General features: G+C 36.6%; 1 protein-coding gene across 5 annotated transcripts in view; it reads left to right on the top strand.

Moving 5' to 3' along the window:
* Positions 1–25,073, top strand: part of Akt3 (AKT serine/threonine kinase 3) — a 286,122-nt gene that overhangs the window by 246,108 nt on the left and 14,941 nt on the right. For all 5 annotated transcript variants that reach the window (XM_045151039.1, XM_045151059.1, XM_045151030.1 and 2 more), the window contains one exon: positions 6,145–6,232. In XM_045151039.1, coding sequence (XP_045006974.1) covers positions 6,145–6,232 — 88 coding nt within the window. The remainder of the gene's footprint in view (positions 1–6,144; positions 6,233–25,073) is intronic.

Here is a 25,073-nt window from a genome sequence, read left to right as displayed (position 1 = left end):
TTCCACTATATATATCTGGCTTTTAAATTTATAAGAAACTGATTTTGCCTATGCAAATAAGCATATATTGTAAAATTACATGCCATATTTTTATTTTGTGAGGACCTATTCAAAAACACATTTTTCAATTCTGCTTACTAAGGTCTTACTTTAGATTTATAAAATATATTTATCTCTTTTTTTCTGGTTCCTTTTATCTACCTTTAAAAAAATATCTTTGCAATAAATAATAAAGTAAATACCCCCAGAGAGTTTTTCATTTTCATAGTGAGTCAAGTGATTTGTTCAAGGTCCTAAAGTTCATTTAGAAAAGTAAGAAAAAGCAAGTTTTCTGGACCTTGTTTGCTATTCCTTATACGTCTTATTCAGATCATATCAATTTCTTAGGTCAGATTTTGCAATGTATTGCATTTAATATGGTTTTTTCATAATTGTATAATGAACAGCACTTGGTAAAAGGCTATATTTAAATGAAGCTATGCCTCCTGTTTCATTTTTTTGATATAAACACTGATATTTGACTTGGTTTCAAAGATTGAATTTTTATTCCATCTTTTCCAAACTCTTAGAGGTAGCTTTGCCCACCATCTCCTCTGTAAATGGCCATAGAACAAATTTTCTCATGTAGTTTTCCTATCCCCATACCATAGGTAGCATGTAGTAGCTACTTAAGAACTGCTAAATAAATGTGAGGTAGATTTTCAACATGTTAGTGGCCTGATAAGTAGTTTCTTCCCCCAGAAACTATGAAGAGAAGAGGTGGTATTATAAATTATCTGATAATTTCTTTATGCAAGGATATGGCAAGCCATTTCACTGCTGCATTAAAGTACTTGGAGTGCCAATATGGAACAGTATGAACAAGTCTCTTTTCTAAAAGTTCATAGGATAAACGGGACACAAACTATACATTCATAGATGCTCAAGCCAATGATGGCCAGGTGCTATTGAAATTGTTAGCTTGCTCTAGGGGCATGGAAGAACTTGAGTGGGCTCATGAAAAGAGTTAGGAGTCTAGAGTATCATTCAAGCAGGAAAGTTTACATGTAAAATACAGCTAGAATTACAAGTGAACCTGGCATTTGAGAAGTTTAATGACTAGGTTGTAGAATAAGTTGAGTAATACTGCAATGAAGCAGGTATGTTAGAGTGTAAAGACCTTATGCTTCTTAGTAAATACTTCACTGTATTCAGACATGGATGAGAATATTTTAACGCAAAAGATGGTATAATCAGATTGTTACAAAAAGGCGACTGGCTGTTTTTGTGGTGGTCTGGTAGATGAGTAAGGGGCAGGAAGACAGAACACATAAGAATTCTTTTTGAAATATTTGTATTTATTTGTTTGCAAGGAAAGAGAAAGGTGGGAAGGGAATGGGTGTGCCAGGTTCTACAGCTGCTGCAAACAAACCCTGGACACATGTGCTACTTTGCTCTATGTTGATAGTAGGGAATCAAACCTAGCCCATCAGGCTTTGCAAACAAGGCCTTAACCACTGAACAGTCTCTCCAGCCCTCTCATAATAATTCTTTTGTTTGAAATTTTTTGTTTATTTTTATTTATTTATTTATTTGAAAGTGACAGAGAGAGAAAGAATGGACATGCCAGAGCCTCCAGCCACTACAAATGAACTCCAGATGTGTGCGCCTCTTGTGCATCTGGCTAACTGGGTCCTGGGGAAATGAGCCTTGAACCGGGGGTCCTTAGGCTTCACAGGCAAGCCCTTAACCTCTAAGCCATCTCTCCAGCCCTTGTAATAATTCTTATAGATCCTGCAAGGCAAACCCAGCACTCAGGAGGCTGAAGCAGGAGTATTGTGGGATTGAGACCATCCTGGACAACATAGGTAGAACATGTCTTCAAAACAAACAAATAGCTTAGGAATTTGCTGGATAAGAGATGACATTTGAAGCCATAGTCAAACAGCAATGAATGAAGCTTTGAGAATGACCAGAGAGGATGAGGAAGGGGGTAGAATCAGAGTCCTGGTTGACTAGTATAGACAGTAGACTGAACGTAGGGAACAAAGGAAGAGGTTAGTTGGTTGCACGCTGATAGTAATTTTGGATGTTTCAGGTTTGAGATTTGTGTGGCAAAGCTTCATGGGCATATTAAGTAAATAGCTAGAAGAAATGTAACTGGTGTTTAGAAGAAGCACGGTTTTTGGCTGTATATATCTGAGAGCTATGGACATTCAGGAAGTAACTAGAGCGGAGGAAATCATACAGAGCATAGAGTGTGAAGAGAAACCTAGGACAGAATCCTGAAACACATCAAAGTTTAGAGCTATAAAGGAGAAAGAAAACAGAAGACTGTAAAAAGACTTTGTATACATAACCAAAGACTCTGTAATATATATTTTTAATTCAGCTACTTTAAATACTGCCTGAGTTTTATTTTTTTTATTATTTTATTTTTTGGTTTTGGTATTCTTTGCTAGATTGCTGAGAGTTCCTTCAAAGGATCAACTATTATTTTGCTTTTCTTTCTTATTCTCCAGTATTTTATGGTCATTCATTCTAATAGTCTTTATCCTCTAGAGCTGATGTCACCACATGTGGCAAATAAGAATTCTGTACTGGTTCTAGTTGTAAGGAACATATTGAAACCAGGACTTAGTTTGGCTTTCTAATATTGGAGTTTAATATTCTTAGGCATAAAAATTCAGTTCAAAACAAACTTTGACAGTATTTTGGAGTCTTTAAATTGTATATTAGAGAGCCATTGACATTGAAATTTTTGACAGCTTCACACTTTGAAGAAGTGTTTATTATTGAATCTCAACTTCTGAAATGGTAATCTAAGATTGTAATCTTAAACTTGCCTAATGCACGTGGGTGAAATTTTATACGTATTTGACAACTGTGCTGGTTGTGTCCAAGCCAAACTGTTGCTAGAGAACTGAGGTTTAAAATACTAACAAAAGAAATAACTGAAACTGCATTGAATTTTTTTTTTTTACTTACAGAATGAATTTTATTCTCTTTTACAGTTACTATCTCATGTACTATCTCTAGTTCACCTCAAATGTAAACACTTTTATACACAGTCAACAAACTATAAACCAATTCTAAGAAAATCTAGAGTCTGATTTTTTATACAAGCTACTGTGATTTATATTTGATATATTAAATTCTTTTCAGAAACAAATATTTTGGTGTTTCTGCTTTTCCTGTTCTTTGTGCAGAAGCTTAGAATGCCATTTAGTTAACCCATTATTAATCTCTGCCCTCCCAGGAGTTTGCAGCCTACAAGGAGAAAGACAACACAAGAGCAAGTGTGGGGGTCAGAGTGCTAAGAATTAATTAAATACAGAATTACTGGGCTGAAGGTTTTAGATATGCACTCTGTGGCAATGATCTGATGCAATCTAATGTCCATCCCTGGGGTATGGTTCATGTGTAATACCCTACATGGATGAGAATAGACTTTAATGGGAACCAGTTATTATTGAAGGTACTTAGGTATTAGCTGATAGCTTCATTTTCCATCCTGACCATGTCAGAGGATGCTAAGTCCTTCCTAATCATGTGTCTCTTATACCTGACAGCCAAAATTCACTAAAAACCTTTAATTATTTGTTTTCTATTTGGTGCTCTTCCTACCCAGCTGTGTATTACAGTTGGTATGCACTAGATCACAAGAAACTTAAGTTTCTAGGAACATTGTCAGCTGGATATTTAACTCAGCAGTCATTAGTAAAATTGAAATTATACCGATTAATACACTAAATTATGAATAATGTAAGAAAAGTAGTAAAGATTGAAAATTTAGCACTCCCTAAAAATTTTGTTGTTTGTTACTATTCTCTGTATTTCTGAGGTCATGTCTGTGAGGGAATAATATATTGTGATTTTTCTACAATGGTATTTTGAAATTGGCCATGGAAATAAAATTTACTACTAAAATCAGCCAGTCCTCTAAAGCAATGTTTAATTTATAATTTTGTTTGTTTAGATGTGAGAAAGTGATGGAGAAAATGTTAGTAGTGCCAATTAAATTAAAAAGTTTTCTTATGTCTCCACTGTTAAATTAAATACTCTTTCAGTGTTACAAAACTAATAAGTCTGAAAAGTCATTCACATCACTGACAAACAAGTGATGTGTGATGTATGCTTCTTTTATGTCATTTTCTTTCTTGATGTGAACAGACAAAAATGTCTAACTAAATTCTGGTCAAGACTAATGAGAAACCATTTGTATTTGGAGACTGGACAAAAATTAACAAGAGTTCTCTTTGAGAATTGTTCAGTAGAAATAATTGTAATTTTATTATTGTTTATAAATAATGTGCTTCATGTCCTTTATATTAGTGACATTTATGATAAATGTCTGTGTGTGTGCATGTATTTGTGTTTATGATTTTCTCAGTTAACTAGTTAAGCATTTACCAGCTCACATAATTTGTAGCCATAAACAAATTGAAATAATGCTGAGTATATCAGATTCAGATTCAAATAGGTTTTTTTTACTTTCTTTTTTTTCTTTCCTAGCCTATTCTTTTCTTTACCACTTCACTCTGGTCATTTTATTTTTTGATGAATTTGTACTAAGTGCAACTGAAGAATTCAGAGATTATTTGGAGTACTTAGTAATATACCATTTCAATGAGAATGCCTTCAAAATAGGGTTGTATTTTTATTTTTATTTTTTTGCCTTTAAAAAATATTTTATTCATTTTTTTTTTTTTTTTTGCAAGAGGGAGAGAAAGAGAAAGGAAAAGAGAGAGAGAAAGAATGTTCTCCAGGACCTCTTGTCACTGCAAAGAAACTCCTGACACATGTATCATTATGCGCATCTGGCTTTATGTAGAAACTGAAGAATCGAGTCTAGTCTGTCAGGCTTTGCAAGCAAGTACCTTTAATGGCTGAACCATCTCTCCAGCTAACTTTTTTTTTTAATTACATATGGACATACTTAGTATGAAAACAACACATGTTTGTACCATCGTTTGCTTCATCCCTGCCCCTTTTCTGAATTCTTAATTCATATTACAAATTGCATAGTAAGTTGCACCATAATGGTACTTTGTATATTAAGAGATTGTTCATGTGGAATTCTTTGGAGATACAAAAACAGTCCATGAGCTTTTATCTATAGTAATAACTTCTGAAAAATCATTTCCCAACTAATTAATGAATTTTGACAGAATTTAAATTAACAAAGGAACACTTTGACTCAAGTTATTCAAAAAGAAACTTGGGCCAGGCGTGGTGGTGCATGTCTTTAATCCCAGCATTCGGGAGGCCGAGGTAGGAGTATCGCCCTGAGTGCTAGGCCAACCTGAGACTAAATCCAGGTCAGCATAGGCTAGAGTAAGACCCTATATCAGGGAAAAACAAAAAACAAAAAAGAAACTTGGGGCTAGAGAGATGACTCAGTAGTTCAAGACTCTTGCCTGCAAAGCCTTCTGGCCCGTCTTAAATTCTCCAGCTACCCATGTAAAACTGCACGGGGTTTGTTGCAGCAAGAGACCCTAGTATGAGTGCACCTCTCTTTCTCTCTCTCAAATATTTAAGATATATATATTTAATTTTTGTTTATTTTTATTTGTTTATTTAACAGTGACAGAGGGAGAATGAGGCAGAGAGAGAATGGGCACATCAGGGCCTCCAGCTTCTGCAAACAAACTCCAGATGCATGTGCCACCTTGTGCATCTGGTTTACTTGGGTACTGGGGAATCGAACCTCACAAGCAAGTGCTTAACCGCGAAGCCATCTTTCCAGCCCTTAAGATATGATTTAGAGAAGTAATGATGACAATAGCTACCATGTTGCCCTAGGTACTCCCTATTTCTGTTCTCACAACAGCCCCAGGAGGTATATTGTCTCCACTGTTCTGATGAGAAACTGAGGGTTTTCCATCTTTACATTGCCACATCTCAGAAGGGAGGACACCATTGCCTTTTACAGATCTGTCTGCACAGCCTTTGGTTTTTCACATTACTGCATTGTTCTCAAGGTAGTTCTTATTAGTAGCATGTTGGGGAAATTAAGTCTTAGAGCAAAAGCTTTTTATTTTTATGACTGCTTATCCCAAGAACTATTTATGACATAAAAAATTATACTTACACAAAATATTTTTATGCATTTGTCTTATGTAAACATTTTATACTCATTTAATTTTATTTCTGTACTCATAGCCTTGGTGGAGGACCTGATGATGCAAAAGAAATCATGAGACACAGTTTCTTTTCTGGAATAAACTGGCAAGATGTATATGATAAAAAGGTAGGGCATTTTATGGTATAGTATGTCTCTTTGTGAGCTATTCTATAGAGCAAAACACTGTACTTCTTAGCACAAATTTTTACATATAATTTTGATTTCTCAAAAGCCTCTTGAAATTTTATTCAAAATTGTTAAGAGAACTTTTTTTCTTTCCATCAATATTTTCTTTGATTGTCATTATTTTCTTGTCAATTGGAGAATAAAAAGGATACTTGGTTGGTTTTGTTTTATTAAGAAAATGAGTAAAATATTACAATTTTAAAGTATGCCCTTTAAAAAATTTTAAGCGCTTTAAATACAAGTGCACAAATTCTTACCTTAGAAGATTTTTAAAGACCTATAGTTTTAATATTTAACAAAGTAATGTCTTTATTAGTTTTACTTTGGATATCTCTTACTTATAATATTCCTTAGTGCCCACAGAATGGATGCTGCAAATTTTGTATCTTAATTTTACTGTAATATGCTTATTACTTTGCTTTTAATATTATAATTTTTATTAAGGAACAGGAAGTCATTGTATCTGGTGCATCATTTAAAAATTCTTCAGTAAATTTAAATAAACTTCAAATTTTGTTAATGTACACATTGATTTTGATATTTTGATTTTCCAGTGTTCGTGTGAAATTTTTACATAGGTCAGCAATTTTCTTAGACTTTAAACTAATTATTTTGCTTATCCATTGCAACGTTCCTTATTTTTCTCTGTAACATTGTTTGTTTTGTGCCAAATATTTTTCTCTACTAATGCTTAAATAAAGATAGAATAACATTAATTATGAGGAAATAACCAGAACTTCATTTCTGTATTATGTTGATGGTGCTAAGGAATATGATGATTTTTTTACCCTTTTCTTGTTACAATGCATTTAAAATGGTTGTACCATATTAAACACTTTTACTAAAAGATTCATTTCAACCAAGTGCATATATTTTGAGTTTCTACCATGTAAAAGCTCTGTGGTAAGTATCACAGTCTTTATAACTTAATGAAAATCGTATGATTAATGACAGTTTTGCATCCACTAATCATGATCTTTATGAGATGCATGCTTCAGGAAGGCCATTGATGAGCCATGTACTACTTAGAAAAAGAGCCAATAACCATGCAGTAGTCTATGAAATAATAAAACTTCTGTCATGTCACTGTATTGCAAAAGAGCCTGGAAAAGATGAAGATCTTACTGTGTTTTCTAGAAGTGATATTGTCAGAGCCTTTCTCTGGCTCACAAAACTATAAACTGTAACTAAATATCATCCCTTGAGGATACCCTGTAATAGGACTCATTAACAAATGAAAAAGGGAAAGCATGGGGGTGTTACACAGTGGTATATTGCTTGTATAGCACATATGAAACCCCTATATTCCATCCTTGGCATCTCACACACTAAATAAAATTTAAAATGGAGGGAAGAGAAAGGGAAGAAGGGCAGGGGAAAAAAGAAAACATTAAAAAACAATGATTAGAGCACTTTGTGGCTTTGCTTAAAGGAAGGGGACTTTTACATCCTGGGAGGTAAAGCATGTTACATGAAGAAGCACAACCACAGAAACAGTTTCTATGAGTAGTAGATTGGTTCTAGATTAAAGTCCTTGGACTGGAGAAATGGCTTAGTGGTTAAGGTGCTTGCCTGCAAAGCCAAAGGACCTCAGTTTGATTCCCCAGTACCCACATAAGCCAGATGCATAAGGTGGCACATGCATCTGGAGTTTGTTTGCAGTGGCTGGAAGCCCTGGCACACCCATTCTCTCTTTGTCACTCTTACTCACTCTGCCTCTTTCCTTCTCTCAAATAAATAAATAAAAATTTGAAATAGATTAAGGTCCTCCACAGGTGTCCTGCTTGTCAGTAAGGCATCTGCATTTTCAGCCAGTATTCCATGCTTAAGGAACAACTTTATAGTAATAACCTCACATTTTCAGTTCATATCATTATCACAAATAAGTAATAAATTAGCTATAGGATCCAGTCTGATTCCAGTAGCTATTTTAATAAAGTTAGCATTCTAGTATTTTAGAAAAATAAATTATGAATGAACTTATGAAATCAAGCAATTTATGGGGTCCTTGTATCTTTAAAACATATAATTCCATAACTGGTAAATTCATCTATCTATAAGATTGGGTGTTCTATTCTTACCAAAAAGATTTGCAAAATTTCTTATATCATAGATAGTTACATGGTTATTGACTATTTTTCTAAATAATTGTGTAAAATGTAAGATGACACATCTAGCATTACTGGCATCCTTAAGAGAGATCCAAATCTCTGTCAATGCAGTGTAAAAGGTGAGCTAACTATAGTTAGAAATAGCATTATGTATGGAAGGGCTTGGTCCTCACTGGCTTGCTTCCTGCTTCTTTTGGAGGTGTGGATCAGCCACTGAGTTATAGGAGATTCAGGACAGGCAGGGCTCTCAAATTCTGTAGATTTTCAACAGAGTGTTTGCTAGTATGAATTTGTCTAGATAAATTTCTATTTACAAAAAATATTTTACTGGAGAGAGAAGGAAGGAAGGAAGGAAGGAAGGAAGGAAGGAAGGAAGGAAGGAAGGAAGGAAGGAAGGAAGGAAGGAAGGAAGGAAGGAAGGAAGGAGCAGAGAGAATGGGTGCACTACCTTGTGCATCTAGCTTAATGTGGGCAGTGAGGAGTGGAACCTGGGTCCTTAGGCTTTGCAGGCAAACTTCTATTTTTTAACTTCATCCTCCCTTCCCTTCTCTCCTTTTCTTTTTCTCTCCTCACTCTCTTTCCTCCTTTTTTTTCTCCCTCTCCCTCTCCCCCTCTTATTATTTCTTTTGGAAAACAAGGTCACCCTGTGTAGCCCTCATGGCCTCAAAAATCACTGTCTTCCTGCCTTAGCCTCCTGAGTTGCTGGGGTTACAGGTGTGTACCACCACACCCAGCCTTAGATTTCTGTATACATATTATGCTTGTTTTGTCTTGGTTTGCTAGGATTTTGTGTGAGATTGTGTTGTCTATCACAGTTGGAGGAGAATTGGCATCCAAACATGAGTTCATATCCATGAATAGAGTATCTCTCCCTTTATTTTGTTAGTCTTAAATTTTATCAGGAATATTTTTGTTTTCTTGAATATAAGCCAGAAAGAAGAAACTAGAAAGTTTTAATATTTTATGTCTTTCAAGGAGTCAGGGAATTTGGCCTCAGTGCTTTTTGGCTTGAAAGTGTCTATAGTACCTACTCTTCTTATTTTTGTAGTGATTGTGGATTCATGCTCTTTCAGTTTTTGCTTCATATCTTTGTTTTATTTTTTTTTTCAGTGATCAAAAAGAGAGCTTTGATGTACAAGACAAGTGCTCTACAATTGAGCTATACTCACAGCCCCATTTCATGTAATTTGAAGCTAAATTGTGAGCCGTATATACATTTAAACTTAGGATTTTACATCTTGGTGAATTTGCCACTTAATTCATGATATTAGTTATTATTTCTGAACACTGTCTTGTCTGATAATAATAACATGCAGTTTATTCTTTAGTTGTTCTTGTGAGATATGACTTAATGAGATATTATGTGTAGTTGTTTTCATTTGATGCACTTATTGACATGGTTGCATTTAATTATGTCAACTAGTTGTTGTTTGGTTTGTTGTATTTTCTTTTTGTGTACCTTTTGTGAATTATTGAATAGCTTATGGTTCCATGTTGTTTGTGCTATCATGTTAGTTATACTTCTTTGTTTTATTATTATGAGGTTGTAATTTTGCAGTATATATGTTTGACTTTTCAATGTCTACTTTCAGTTGTCTGTATCACATGTAGCATCATATTTCTATTTTCCCTTTCCATTTTTTGGTGTGTTTGTGTACTATGTGTGGTATTTGTATGTGGCATATGCCCGTGTGTGTGTGTGTGTGTGTGTGTGTAGATGTGCAAGTATATGGAGGCCAGGTGGGAACACTGGGAACCTCTCTATTGTTTTTCCCCCTCCTTTGTGTGTGTGAATATGTGTGATTGTGGGTACTATAGCATGTGTGTAGAGGTCAGAGGTCAACTTTCAGATGTTGGTCCTTGCCTTCCACTGTGTTTTGAGGTAGGATCTCTTGTTTACTACTCTGATATTCAAATTTTTCTGTCTCCACCTCCCATCTTGCCATAGGCACGTTGGGATTACAGAAGCCTGTCATAGCTTCCAGATTTTATTTGGGGTATGAGGATCTCAACTCAGGTACTCAATACTTGTGCAGTCATCCATTTAATCTACTGAGCTATCTCCACAGCTCCTCCCCCTTTTTATTTTTTCTGTCATTTTTTAGCTTTTCCTTTCATATATGTTCATACATACTATAATATATGATGATATATAGACACTCACACATATATAATTTCTAGGGATTGCAGCCAGGGCCTCATGCATGCTAGGAAAAGCAAACTTTTCTACCACAGAGCTACTCCCCTAACCCTCAGTAACATTTTTTCCCTTTTTCTTTTGAGAATTTTAACATGACTATAGTAATATGATCATGTTCCTGTTCCTTTATCCTTCTTGGTTTCCTCTTTCCCACTCCCATCCCCTGAGGATACTCCTCTTCCAACATATTTTTTCCCCTGTCCTATTGCCTCATTCTTTTTGTCCTCCTCCATCCTCCATGTCATAACATTCATGGGTACAGAATCATGCAGGTCTTGTGGAGGTATAGGTAACTATCTCAGAGTCATAAATGTACCAGTAGGTATGTCAGGAGGCCTTTCCCCATTGTATGGCTATGTAACCTGTGGCTCTTAAATTCCTTCCATCTGTCTTCATTGGTGTAGCATGAGCCTTGGAGGGTATGGTAAAAGTCTTTAATGTTGAGCTCTCAATAGCTTCTTATTTTTTATTTTGATGGGTTTTGAGTCTCCTCATATTACCATCTTCCCCAGGTACTCAGCAGTATTTGTTGTCATTTTATTTATTATCTTTTTTTTTTTTTTTAAACATTCTTACTCTAGCCCAGTAGCTCCCTGGTGTTTGCTTTCACCAGTAAAAAGTTCTCTAATGGAAACTGAAATCAGGATTGATCAAAGGGTACACACTTAGCAGGCTTTTAGATGGGCATAATGTCTCTGTTTAAGCCAAAGGACAGTGGTAGCTTCTCTCTGAGATTTTTATGACCTTCCATATCATAAATTTTAGACTAAATTCCCAGTACCAGGCATGAATTACTTTCTACTAAGTAGGCCTCATAGTGAATCAGAGGGCAGTTGATTACCCCATTATACCTAAACCTACCTCCAAAAACACTACTACTTGAGCAAGGCTCCACCTACAAATTGCCACTAGCTAAGAACCAGGGATTAAAAACATGATTTTTATGGGGGACATATGATTAAAACCACAGTGTGTATGTACCATGTATTCATTATATATTCATCAGTAGATGGGCCTGAGGGGTGATAGTATTCCTTAGTGATTGTGAATTCATCAGCAATAAACATGAGTGAGCAAGTGCCTATAGTAAAATCTTTAGAGGGTATATGCCTAGGAGTAGAACAGCTGGGTCATAAGGTAGATCTGGTTTTAGGCTTTTTAGAAATCTCCATACTGATTTCCATAGAGCCTCTACCAGCTCTCACACCCATCAACAGTGACTGAGGTCTTCTCCTTCCCTACGTCCTCAACAGCATTTGTTGTCTTATTATCATGATGATGATGATAATGATGATGCTTAGACAGAATGTTACCCTAGCCCAGGCTTACTTGAAACTCTTTAACTCCAGCCTGGCCTCTTATCTCAGCCTCCTGAGTACTGGGATTAAAGGTTTGCACCATCACACCCAGCCTATTTAATTTTTTTTTTTTTTTGATGATAGCCATTCTGACAGGATTAAGATAGAATCTCAAAGTAGTTTTGAATTACATTTCCCTGGTGGTTAAAGATTTTGACTTTTTTTGTTTATTTTAGATGTTGACATTTTTTAGATGTTCATTGGCCATCTATTTCTTCCTTTGAGAACTCCCTGCTCAGTTTTCTGCCTCACTTTTTTTTTAAATTATTTATTTATTTATTTGAGAGCGACAGACACAGAGAGAAAGACAGATGGAGAAAGAGAGAATGGGCGCGTCAGGGCGTCCAGCCTCTGCAAACGAACTTCAGACGCGTGCGCCCCCTTGTGCATCTAGCTAACGTGGGACCTGGGGAACCGAGCCTCGAACCGGGGTCCTTAGGCTTCACAGGCAAGCACTTAACCACTAAGCCATCTCTCCAGCCCTCTGCCTCACTTTTTGAGTAAGGTGACTGATTTTTTTTAATCACTTAGCTTTTTTTTTTTTTTTTTTGAGTTCTTTGTATATTCTAGATTCTAAACCTGTCAGAAGTATAACTGGTGAAGATCCTCTCCCATTCTGTGAGTTATGTATTGACTAGGTTGATAGTTTTCTTAGCTATATAATAGCTTTGTAGTTCCATTGGAGTGTTTGCCTTATTCCCTGGGATACTGGAATTTTATTATAATGCTATATTCAAATGACTAAAAATGTCACCCATTTACCATTTGTAGCATCCCCCAATCCTTTAACATGGGCCCATGCATCTACTTGGTGCCAAAATTTTCCCTCTATAGTATACTTTTTAAGCTTCATTTCTACTTCTCAAGCATTGACCTTTCTGGGCTTCAAATATTCAGAGAAAAGAAAATGTATTTAGACGTTGGAAATCATGGAAATGTGACATTTGAGAAGGGAAGAACAATTTGAGAAAGATGAAGTAGTAAGTGACTTCATGAAGATATGTTGGTGGAGGAACCAGGATGGTGGTTAAATGAGACTGAGTATAAAATATGGATGGGGGCACTGCTGGAAAGGGGGCTGCCCTCTTGCCCATCATGTAATGCACGCTCATGTAGAACCTGGTGCTAAACCATTCGTAGATGACCTGCTTCTGGGTCGGGGTTTCATTCGTAGCAGAGCAGCTCCCTCGCTGTAATCTATTGAAAGTTAGCCCTCGACACAGGGTTTGTATTTTAAAAAAAGTTAAAAAAAATATGAAGGGGGGGCTGGAGAGTTGGCTTAGCAGTTAAGCGCTTGCCTGTGAAGCCTAAGGGCCCCGGTTTGAGGCTCAGTTCTCCAGGGCCCATGTTAGCCAGATGCATCTGGAGTTTGCTTGCAGTGGCTGGAGGCCCTGGCGCACCCATTCTCCTTCTCCCTCTCTCTCTCTCTCTCTTTCTATCTTTCTCGCTGTGTCTGTCGCTCTCAAATAAATAAAAATGAACAAAACAATTTTTAAAAAATATGAAGAGGAGTCCTGTTAGTATAGTACATCTTGTTAACATTGTTGCTGTTAAGTTTGCTTGAACCACTGGACAGAATTACAGATTCAGCGTAAGGAAATGGCTTGAGGTACCACATTCTTTCTGTTTTGTTGTCGTAAGATTTGAAGAGAAAAGGAAAATCCAATCCAGAAAAAAAAAAAATCCAGTTGAGACAACTGCAGTGATACATTCAAGTTGCAGGTACCTCATAAAATAAACACTGGGCTGGAGTGATGGCTCAGCTGTAAAAGATGCTTGCTTGCAAACAAAGTATGATGGCCTTGGTTTTATTCCCTTAAAGTCAGATGCAAAAAGTGGCACATGTATCTGGAGTTTGTTTGCAGTGGCAAGAGACCCTAGTGACATTCACCCCTTCCCAAATTAAAAAAAAAATATTTTTTTTTTTCAAAAGTAAAAAAGGGATGCTGGAAAGATGTCTTAGCCATTAAGGCATTTGCCTGCAAAGCCAAAGGACCTTGGTTTGATTCCCTAGGACCCACATAAGCCAGATGGACAAGGTGGCACATGCATCTGAAGTTTGTTTGCAATGGCTGGAGGCCCTGGGAGACCCATTCTGTCTTTTTCTTTGTGCCTCTTTCACTTTCTCAAATAAATAAATAATAATTTTTTTAAAAAGAAGAAAAGAAGTATGGGCTGGAGAGATGGATTAGAGGTTGGAGTGCTTGCCTGTGCAGCCTAAGGACTTAGTTTCAGTTCCTCAGTACCCATGTAAGCCAGATGTACAAGGTGGTGCATGCATCTGAAGTTTGTTTGCAGTGGCTAGAGGCCCTGGTGCACCCATTCTCCCTCTCTCTCTCTCCCTCCCTCTCTCTCTCTCTCTCTCTCTCTATTTGCCCCTTTCTCTTTCTAGCTTTTTCAAGTAAAAAAAAAAAAATTAAAAAGAAATCTTAACTGGTTTTAGCCTGAAAGTACTGGGAGAAAGGCTAAAGAGAAAGAATAGAGCTGGACTTGGCGCTGTTTAATTCCAGATGAAATTGTCTTAAGGGCTAGAAATAATAAGAGAGCAACATTTTGAAAGTAGCAACAATGAATGTGCATATCTGGGAATTCAGAGTTCCAAGTTGTGACTGGAAATGGATTCCCCATAAGTGAAAAGCATAGGAAGTAGGTGGTAGATGATAAACGAGAGCATGGAAAGGAGAATGAGAGCACAAGATAGGAATGAGTACTGGCCAGTGTGCAAGGTCACGAATCCAGTTTGGTTTGAGGACACATTTTCTAGTTATCTCGAAATCCTTTTTAAAATGTCACACAAATGTGGCCAAGAAACTTTTCTGACATGGTATTTTGCTTTCTGGCTAAGTATTTTAGCTGAAGAGGTGAATGACGAGGCAGTTGTGCAGATGTTCATGATTATATTGTTTTCACATAGCAGGAACACCAGCAGAAAACAGTTTTCCAGGCAGTGTCACATTGATATTTTCTTATCACACTCAGATGACAGCTAATCTTTAAACTTCAGTCAAAAAAAGATGTGTTCTAAATATGTTCTACTCAATACTGAGGGTTAAACATAATTACTGTCTTCTTTTGCTTGAGGCATTTTGCTTAGGATATAAAAGAACACAGACAGCTGTTAAAACTAGCATGAGTTATGCTATGGAATGTTAATAATTTAAGCACTAAGAAATATCTTCAGATTGACTTAAAACCAACATACATATACATATTTCTTATAAGAATCTCACCTAAGCCTGCAGAGATTGTTCATTCAGTAAGGTGCTTGCCTCACAAGCATAAGGACCTGAGTTTGAGCCCCAGAACCCATGTAAAATGCTGGGCACACTGACACATGCATATGATCTCCAGTGCTAGGGAAGTAAAGATGAACGGATTCCTGGAGCTTCCAAGTTCTCTGGCAAGTCTAACCTTAATTGTGAGCTTTAGGCCAGTGAGACTCTGTCTCAAAGAAAAGATGGATAGCATATCTGAGGGCAACACCTGAGGTTGTCCTTTGGCCTCCAGATGCACATGCACACCCACACACCTACATTCATACTCATAATGTCACCTAGAACCAAGTCAAGAAAAAGATGAACACAGTGATTTAACAGTTAACTACCAAAACAACAATAGACAAGGAGCAATATTTTGGGTCCCAAATAGATTTTAATACACAAATATCACATGTGATATATGAATTGCTTTAGGTATAAATAATAGTAATATAATCCTCAATTAAAACCATGTTTTGTATCAGATAACAGCATCTACATGCAAAGAATAAATGGAAACTTTTAAAATACAAAGAGACAGGGCTAGAGAGATGGCTCAGCAGTTATGGCTCTTGCCTGTGAAGCCTAAGGACCCAGGTTTGATTCCCCAGTACCCATGCAAGCCAGATGCACATGGTGGTGCATGTATCTTGAGTTAATCTGCAGTGGCTAGAGGCCCTAGCATGCCCATTCCCGCCCCCTAAAATAAACAAAAAATGATAATTTAAAAAATATTTTTAAAAATTCACAGAGACAGACTGGGGGGATTGCTCAGTGGCTAGGAGCTGTGCATTTATAAGGACCTAAATTTGATTATTCGTCACTGACATTAAAAAAAGAAAAGCCATGCATGGCCACACATATCTGTAACCCAAGTCCTGACCTGAGTGGTGACAGGAGAATTGCTGGGGCTTGCTGCTCTGCCAGTCTGACTGAAAAAAGGCAACTCCAGGCTCAGTGAGAGGCCATCTGTCCCAGGGAAGTAAACTAGGAAAGCAGTAAAGTTGGAAACCAGATGTTCTCCTCTGGTCTTCACTCTTGTGTGCATGGCCATGTGCACTTATCTATATACATGTGCATACATATACACATGTAACACACAAAGAAAAATGCAGAGAACTAGTACAAGCACAAGTGTTTGATATATAGACATTATAATTATCTTTAGTCATTGCAGAAATTCAGCTTTTGGTTTCTTTGTCTTCTATTTTCTGTTCTTTTAATTCCATACATTTCTGTTTCAGTTTTTAGTTTTTACCTTACTTTGACTTTTTCTAAGTTTCTTAAGTGAAGTTTGTCTTATGTCTTCTTTTAAATGTATGCATTCACTGGTATAAATTTTCTTGTAAACATTGCTTTTGCTGCATTAGATAAATTTTGATAAATTTGTATTTTCATTTAGTTAACACATTTAATTTTTTTTGAGATTACATTGATCCATATGTTATTTAGAACTATGTTGTTTAGGGGCTGGAGAGATGGCTTAGTGGTTAAGGCACTTGCCTGCAAAGCCAAAGGAACCCAGGTTCAATTCTCCAGGACCCACGTAAGCCAGATGCACAGGGGAGTACACACATCTGGAGTTTGTTTGCAGTGGCAAAAACCCTAGCAGGCCCATTCTCTCTCTCCCCCTTCCTGTTTCTCCTCTCTCTCAAATAAATAAAAAAATTTTTTTCAGATTTTACTTTCTTTTTATTGATTTTGGTTTTTGTGATACTTTTTTAAAAATTTTTATTAACATTTTCCATGATTATAAAATATATCCCATGGTAATTCCCTCCCTCCCCACCCCACACTTTCCCATTTGAAATTCCATTCTCCATCATATTACCTCCCCATTACAATCATTGTAATTACATATATACAATATCAACCTATTAAGTATCCTCCTCCCTTCCTTTCTCTACCCTTTATGTCTCCTTTTTAACTTACTGGCCTCTGCTACTAAGTAGCAAATAAATAAAAATTTAAAACAATATTTTAAAAAGAAGTATGTTGTTTAATTGACAAGTACTTTGCAGTTTACATGTGTCTTTCCTTTAATGCTTTTCACTTTAATTCTCTTAAGTTTGAGAGCATACTTTCTTTGCCTGGTGGTGGTGGGGGAGTTGGAGTTCAAGTTAGGGGTTTTACTAATTCACTATATAGTTTATATAGTCTCAGGATGGTCTCAAAATGATCCTCCCAAGTGCTAGGATTAAAGGCATGTACCACTACACCTGGCAAGAAATACAATTTCTGTTCTGGTAAATGTGTTAAGAAATGTTTTATGGCCCACAATGTGGTTTTTGGTGAACATTCTGTCTTTTTGAGAAGAATTGTGTATTCTGTTGTTCTACAAGTACCAATGAGATCTGTCTGGCTGATGGAGCTGCGCAGATTGGTTATGTTGTTAGCTGATGATTTGAATGGCTGGATGTGTCAGCTACTATCTCTAGCTCTCACAGTAGGCTTCTGTTTTCATTAAGTCCTCTGGTAGTCTTTGCCCCAGAACTTTTGACTGTTATTAGACACAAGTTTTAGACTTGACATGTCCTACTAGAGAATTGGCCCTTTATCATTATCTAATCTTTATCTCTTATACTTAAGTTTTCAAGTATGTTTAGTCTTAAATTTCTATAAGTACTCAGGTTTGTCTGTAATTGCTATAAGCATGACATATCTTCTTTTTATTCTTTACTTTTAACTTTTCCCTATTTTATATTTCAGATGGGTTTCCTATACACAGTATAGTTGAATTTTTCCCCATTCACTTAGTCTCTGACATTTGTTGCATTTAGCTTGTGACTAATGACAAAGTTGGATTAATATTTACTGTATTTGTTACTGCTGCCCATTACTTTTGTTTCTTTTTGTGTGTTCCCTTTTTTCTGCCTTCTTTTCTATTCACTGAGCATTTTATAAGATAGCATTTCTCTCCCATAATAATTGTCTCTTATTCTTCATTTTTAATATTTAACTTTGTTTTTATTGCTTATCCTTGAATTTGAAGTCTAAATTTACATTTAATTTAAGCCTTATTTCAAATAGACTGCATCACTTCATAAAGTTCCACTTCCTTTTTTGTTTGTTTGTTTTTGGTTTTTGTTTTTCCTTCCTCCTATCCCTTATGATGTTGCTATCATTTACCTTTACCTTTTCATGGACTATAATCATTGAACATATTATTGCTTTTCTTACTTTGCTTAAACTGTTGTTATCTTTATCTATTTTTATAGTATTACAGAACGAACCCAAGGTCACACACATACTTGGCAGGTGCTTTACCATGCAGCTACCTCTTTGGTTATTCTTTTTAAAACATTTGTCTTATTTTATTGAGATGTAACTGAGATAGAATCTGCCCTTAAAGGTACATATATACTTGAGTGGCTTTCAGGTTACCATCACCATGATCTAAATCCTTTCTTTAAAAAAAAAAAAATTATTTGTTATTTGAGAGAGAAAGAGCCAGACAGAGAGGGAGACAGAATTGGTGCTCCAGGGCCCGTAGCGTCTACAAACGAACACCAGACCCACATGCCTCCTGCCACCTTGTACATCTTACTTATGTGGGTACTGTGGAATTGAACCTGGGACCTCAGTCTTAACTGCTAAACCATCTCCCCAGCACTAAATCCTTTATTTATCCCTCCTTTTAAAAAAAGAAACAGTTCTTTTATTTATTTACTTGCAAGCAGAAAGAGATAGAGGGAAGAGACACAGAGAGAAAGGGTGTGCCAGGGCCTCCAGCCTGTGCAAAGGAAATCCAGATGCATGTGCTTGTGGCTTTACGTGGATACTAGGGAATTGAACCTGGGCTGTTAGGCTTTGCAGGCAAGCACTTTAACTGCTGAACCATCTCTGCAGACCCTATACCTTCTTGAATATGCAGTGTTTTTTCCCTTGGTATTTTCTTGTTTAGCCCAAAGAATTTTCTTTCTCATTTTTATAGTGTAGCTTGCAAGAAAATACACAAATGCATACACACACAACACACACAATTGCTTTTATCAGTGTTTGTCTACATTTTGCTTTCAGTTTGGAAGAATATTTTCACTGAATATAAAATTGTAAAATGCTAGTTTTCAAGTATGGATTTATATATTTATTCTTATATAAGTTAGATATTACATTATGCTGGCTACTTTCAAGATATTTTGTTTGATGTGTGCTGGCTTTTGTAAGACTTCAGTTTGACTAGACTGGGCCACATATTCCAGACCTGAAAGATGTGCTATGTGAGATTCTTATGGAATTTGTAAGATAAAAGCAGCAACTTCCTAGTAGCTGAGTAGTGGTTAATCCGTCTGCAGTTCTGCTACATCTGCTCTGCCTCCCTTGGGCCCTCTTGTACCTTCCTAGTGCTGGGCTAGAGTGCGTGCCTAGCTCATGACCACAATCCCAGCTTTTACAGGATATCTGTATCAGCAGTGTCAGATCCAGCAAGGCTTACATGGCATACAGTCTGTCCTTGTAGACTTAAGCATCTGGGTTCCATTTCATTCTAATTCTTTCCAACCTGATATCACGTTTTCTACTTGAATTAAATCCAGCCTTGTGTATTGACATGTATAGCTGCAACTGATTATGTTGCTTTCATACTGGACAGTGCCAATACACTTGGAGGAGGAAGGAAGACTCCTTTCACCAGGGTCTTAGTGAGTTCTTGAAAGTTATGACACATGAACCTTGTCCATAAACACTATCAGTGAAATAGTAGTTGTGTTTCTCTGACCTACCTTCCTAAAGGAGCTCTGTATTTTACATTTATTAGTGAATTTTCTCTAAGCATATTTGAGGTCTTAATGTAACTTGTTGATGTTTGTGAACAGTCTCACTTGTCCACAGACCTATAGTCAGTACAACAATGTCACATTCTTTTAAATGTGAAAGTTTTATCAAGCAAAAGAAAATAAGAGTACACATTTCTGAGTATTATTTTAAAATAGTGCTAATTATGTATATGTTCACAAGCTTTCCAAAATTTCAGTGTGGAAAACAAATGTGTTATTAAATATGTAATGTGGATATAGCTAAAATACTCATTTTGTTCATTTCTAATTTATGAATGGACAGTTAGTTACACATGTGGTATATATCTTGAACCCCCCCTAGTATATTTCATATAGGATCAAGGTCAAAGGTATTTACTTCAATTAATGTTATGTGGTTTTATAAAAATGAAATATACTGATTAGAGTTTGTATGTTCAGGTCAAGAACTCATTGGTATGGCAGAGCTCATCGTATAGCTCAGTTAGATAATGCATACTATGTATTGATTCCTTTAAGTATAAGTTCCCCATACTTCTGCTTTCCCAATACATGCATAAGTATATGTGCACAAAGTATGAAGGCAGTTTTTCATGAGAAACAAGTGTGAAAAAACAAAATTTTGACCTAAGCTTAGCTACAAGTAGAAAATATAGCACTAAAATATTAAATATAATAGTGTTCAAAATTATTAGTGTAAATATTTGTGTCCCATTATTTTGATCTATGTATACCAACACATGATGATGGAGGTTGCCCATAGGGTTAAATTTTATTTAAATTTATTACTTATTTTCAGGCAGAGGAGGTGTATGTTTGAAAGAGAGAGTGAGTATGGGCATACCACTGGAATGGTACTTCAAATATATGTGCTACTTTTTGCATCAGACTTTATGTGGATACTTGGAATTTGAACCAGGGCCGTCAAGCTTTGCAAGCAAATACCTTTAACCACTGAGCCATTTCTCCAACCCACTTATAGGTTTGTGAGCATCTAACACACAATAATCACTGCCTGTCCCAGAAAGAGTCAGTCCTAGTCTATATTTCATAAGCATCTAGAAATTAAAATAGAAAAAAAAATACTTGGTAGTCATCAGTGATTTGCCACTAAGGGAAGTCTGAGGACAGTCACTCTCAAGGACTGAAGTATTTATATACACCCATACTATCATCCCAGTGGTATCAGAAATACGAATGTGGCTTAATTTGACACGTTTATGATTTTTTTCTGTTCTTATACTGTAAAGAAACATGCAATTATTTACATTTAGAAAGATAAGCAATGGTAGCATTTAAGATTTAGTATGGGCTAGAGGAATAGTTTAATGGTTAAGGCGCTTGCCTGCAAGGCCAAAGGACCTAGGTTCGATCCTCCAGGACCCACATAAGCCAGTTGCACAAGATTTAGTAGAGGGACAATGTGGAAAGAATGTGTAAGCTGTCGTTTTACTGCTTTGATGCAGACTTGAGGTTGCAGAGGTAAACCAGACTAAGTGAGAAAACTGGCATGAAAAGAGGAAAGGTCATGTGACTCACACCTTAGAAATTTCAATCGGTGATTGGTTGGTACCATTTGGGGGGTGGCTTTGGAAAGGAGCACGTTGTGGAGGTGAGTGCCTGTGGAGCAAGCTGCAAGCACTCCTTGTCTCTGGCTTTTTTTGTGACATTCCAGATCCAAGTGAAAGTGACTCAGAATGTTGGCCATGATCATGTTTGTTTGTTTGTTTGTTTACTTATTTATTTATCTATTTATGAGAGAGAGAGAGGGAGGGATAGGGAGAGAATAGGCACACCAGGCCCTCCAGTCACTGCAAATGAAGTCCAGATGCATGCGCTACCATGTGCATCTGACTTATGTGGACCCTGGGGAATCGAACTGAGGTCCTTTGGCTTTGCAGGCAAAAACCTTAGCTGCTAAGCCATCTCTCCAGCCCATGATCATGTGTTTTGAAACCTCCTTCACTTTCAGAAAGATTTGCTCCACATAAAATTCATTTGTTGGGGAAGTCATTAGGTTTGTAGCAAATAACAGAAAATTACTGTTAGCACACGTGTGTGTGTGTGTGTGTGTGTGTGTGTATAAAACACTTGTGACTTACCAATACTTTGCCATTTCTAAATGGGGTTCTGCATTGTGCCAGTTGATACAGTATTTATTTAAAGCCACAATGAAAAGTTAATGTAGAATAGTGTGCTAGGGTTTCTATAACAAAATGTTCCAGGCTAGATGATTTTTTTTTTTTTTTTTTTTTTAAGAATGAGTCGGATGTTCTGGCGCATGCCTTTAATCCCAGCAGCACTCCGGAGGCAGAGGTAGGAGGATCACCTTGAATTCAAGGCCACCCTGAGACTACGTAGTGAATTCCTGGTCAATTTTGGACGAGAGTAAAAACTCTACCTTGAAAAACAAACAACAAAAAAAGGTCTAATATTTGTTTTTCTAACATTCCTGGTTCTGGAAGTCTGAGGTAGGGTCTCACTCTACCTTAGGCTGACCTGGAATTCACCATGTAGCATCAAGGTAGCCTTGAACTCATGGCAATCCTCCTGCCTCTGCCTCACGAGTACTGGGATTAAAGACATGCACCACCATGCACTACTTTGAAATCAATGGTTTTCTTCAGGTCTCTTTCCTTTACTTCTGGTTAGCTGTCTTTCCCTGTCTTTTCCTATGGTCTTTCCTCAGATAAGGTGTGTCCTTGTATGTCCAAATTCCCTCTTCATGTAAGAACATCATCTAGGTTTAGTTAAGACCCATCCTGGCCTGTGATGCCATTCTCTTTGAAGGCCCTGTGCAAATACCGTCTTACTCTGAGGTACTGGGAAGTAGATTTTCAGCATATAAATTTAAGGTCAGGAAGAAAATTCAGTCAATAATACAGGATTTAAAGTTTGTTCCACTGTTGTTTAATTATATAGCCTGAAGTTTGTAATGAATTCTAGGGTTGGGACATCTTTGATGATTTCTGTGAGAATGCATCTGATCTAGTATTGCAGCATCTTTTTTCAAATCCTTTCCCACAACTTTCCCCATGTACATAATGCAAAAACTCTACTTCTCTCTATAGTTGATTATGTTTGGGTACATTGACTTTTGAATATCTTGACTTTGCTTAATATTTGGAGAAACAATCTTTATTATTTTGATGTTGTTTTAACACAGGGTCTTAATATGTAGCTCATAATGGCCTAGAACTTGTATATAGTCCAAATTTGCCTCGAACTAACAGTCCCCTGCCTCTGTCTCCCCAGTGCTGAGATTATAGGTATGCACCACCACACCAAATTTAAATTGTTGTTTTGTTTTATTTCTGCTGTGCCGGATGCATATCAAATCCAGGGCTTCCCACGTGCTAGGCAAGTACTCTGCCACTGGTCAGGAACAAGCCATCTTCCCGGAGAAACAAGCAAAACCAAAGGCAGTTTGCAAATGCTAAAATAAAAGACTTTTGAGATCAGGTAACCTGATTTTGCTGCTCCATTTACTTGTATAATCATAGGCAGATCATTTCACTTTGACTATCAGTTTTAATTTCATCTTCTCTAAGTGGATAGGCTACATGTTTTCTGACATCTCACTTGACTCCAAGATTGAATTATTCAGCAAAATACTGTTAAATGCTATTATGTGATATGTACTCTTTTAAGGTTTGAGGTTATAACATTGGTTCATGAATAATTCCCAGATAGGAAAAGTAGAAAATAAATAGCAAAATAGTGGATCTAATACTAGGGGCATGTCAACATTTCAGTATAAATAAGGATTTGAGTATTGGAATTTTAAAAAGAGAGTAACAAACTTAGGACAAAAAGCAAGTGCTACCTGTATGTGTCTTGTAACAAACTAGCTTCACGTATTTTTTCATATACAAGTAGATTAAAAGAATGAAAAACTGGGCTGGAGAAATGACTTAGCAGTTAAGAGCCCATCCTGTGCACGTATGAGGGCTTGAGGTGGCCTGAAAAACCATCACACTCAATCCCCAGAATCCACATAAACAGCTAGGCATGGCCACAATCCTGTGGGGAGCAGAAACCAGAGAACTTCCAGGACTCATTATAAAAACAACAATAAAAACAAACAAACAAAACCCCGCAAGTTCCAGGATTAGTAAGACACCAAGCTGAAATAAGAACAGGCAGAAGAGCAATCCCCGCAAGTTCCAGGATTAGTAAGACACCAAGCTGAAATAAGAACAGGCAGAAGAGCAATCAAGGGGGACAGCCAACATTCGCTTCCTGCCACTGCAAGCGTGCCACAGGCCAGAGCACATGTTGCTGCGTGGGTACATACATGTGTGTAAATCCCCACACACACGTATGTGCACAAAAGAATGAAAAACTATATCCTATGCTCATATTAATTAAAAGAAAACTGGAATTGTTTTATGGATGCATGAAAGAATTTCAGAGTAAGTAATATTAGTAAATATCATCATTTAAAAAACCATTTTATCAAGAGGACATCATAATAAGCTATGCATTTAATAATAAAACTTTAAAATACACCAAGCAAAAACTAGTATAACTTGTAATGAAAAACAGCTTGATCCATAACTACAACCAAACATTTCTGTACCTGTCCACAACTACTTTGTAAAGCAAGTATATAGAAATCAACAGTGTTGTGGAAATGAGCAAGGGTGAACCAACTTGATCTACCTTACATCAGTAGAATACCTAATAACAGGAGGATACTTTTCCAGGTAGCAGAATATTGACCATGGTGTATCATATTTTGGGGAAAAAAAACCCATTTTAAAGTATTCAACTAGCTTAAAGTGTGTTCTCTTAGAATGAATTGAAATTTAAAATTAAAACAGAAAGATACATAGAAAAACTCTTAAGTATATGAAAACTAAGTCTAATTTTAAATAATGTATGGATCAAAGAAGAGATCAAAGACAAATTAGAATGTATTTAGTGCTGGGCATGGTGGTGTACACCTTCAATCCCAGCACTCGGAAGGCAGAGATAGGAGGATTGCTATGAGTTCGAGGCCACCCTGAGACTACAGAGTGACTTCCAGGTCAGCCTGAGCTAGAGTGAGACCCTACCTCAAAAAAAAAAAAAAAAAAAAAAGTGTGTATTTAAACTG

Source organism: Jaculus jaculus, chromosome 1 (genome assembly GCF_020740685.1).
Source record: "Jaculus jaculus isolate mJacJac1 chromosome 1, mJacJac1.mat.Y.cur, whole genome shotgun sequence".
In the NCBI taxonomy this organism is placed as follows: domain Eukaryota; kingdom Metazoa; phylum Chordata; class Mammalia; order Rodentia; family Dipodidae; genus Jaculus; species Jaculus jaculus.
This window is presented reverse-complemented; position numbering and strand designations above follow the sequence as displayed.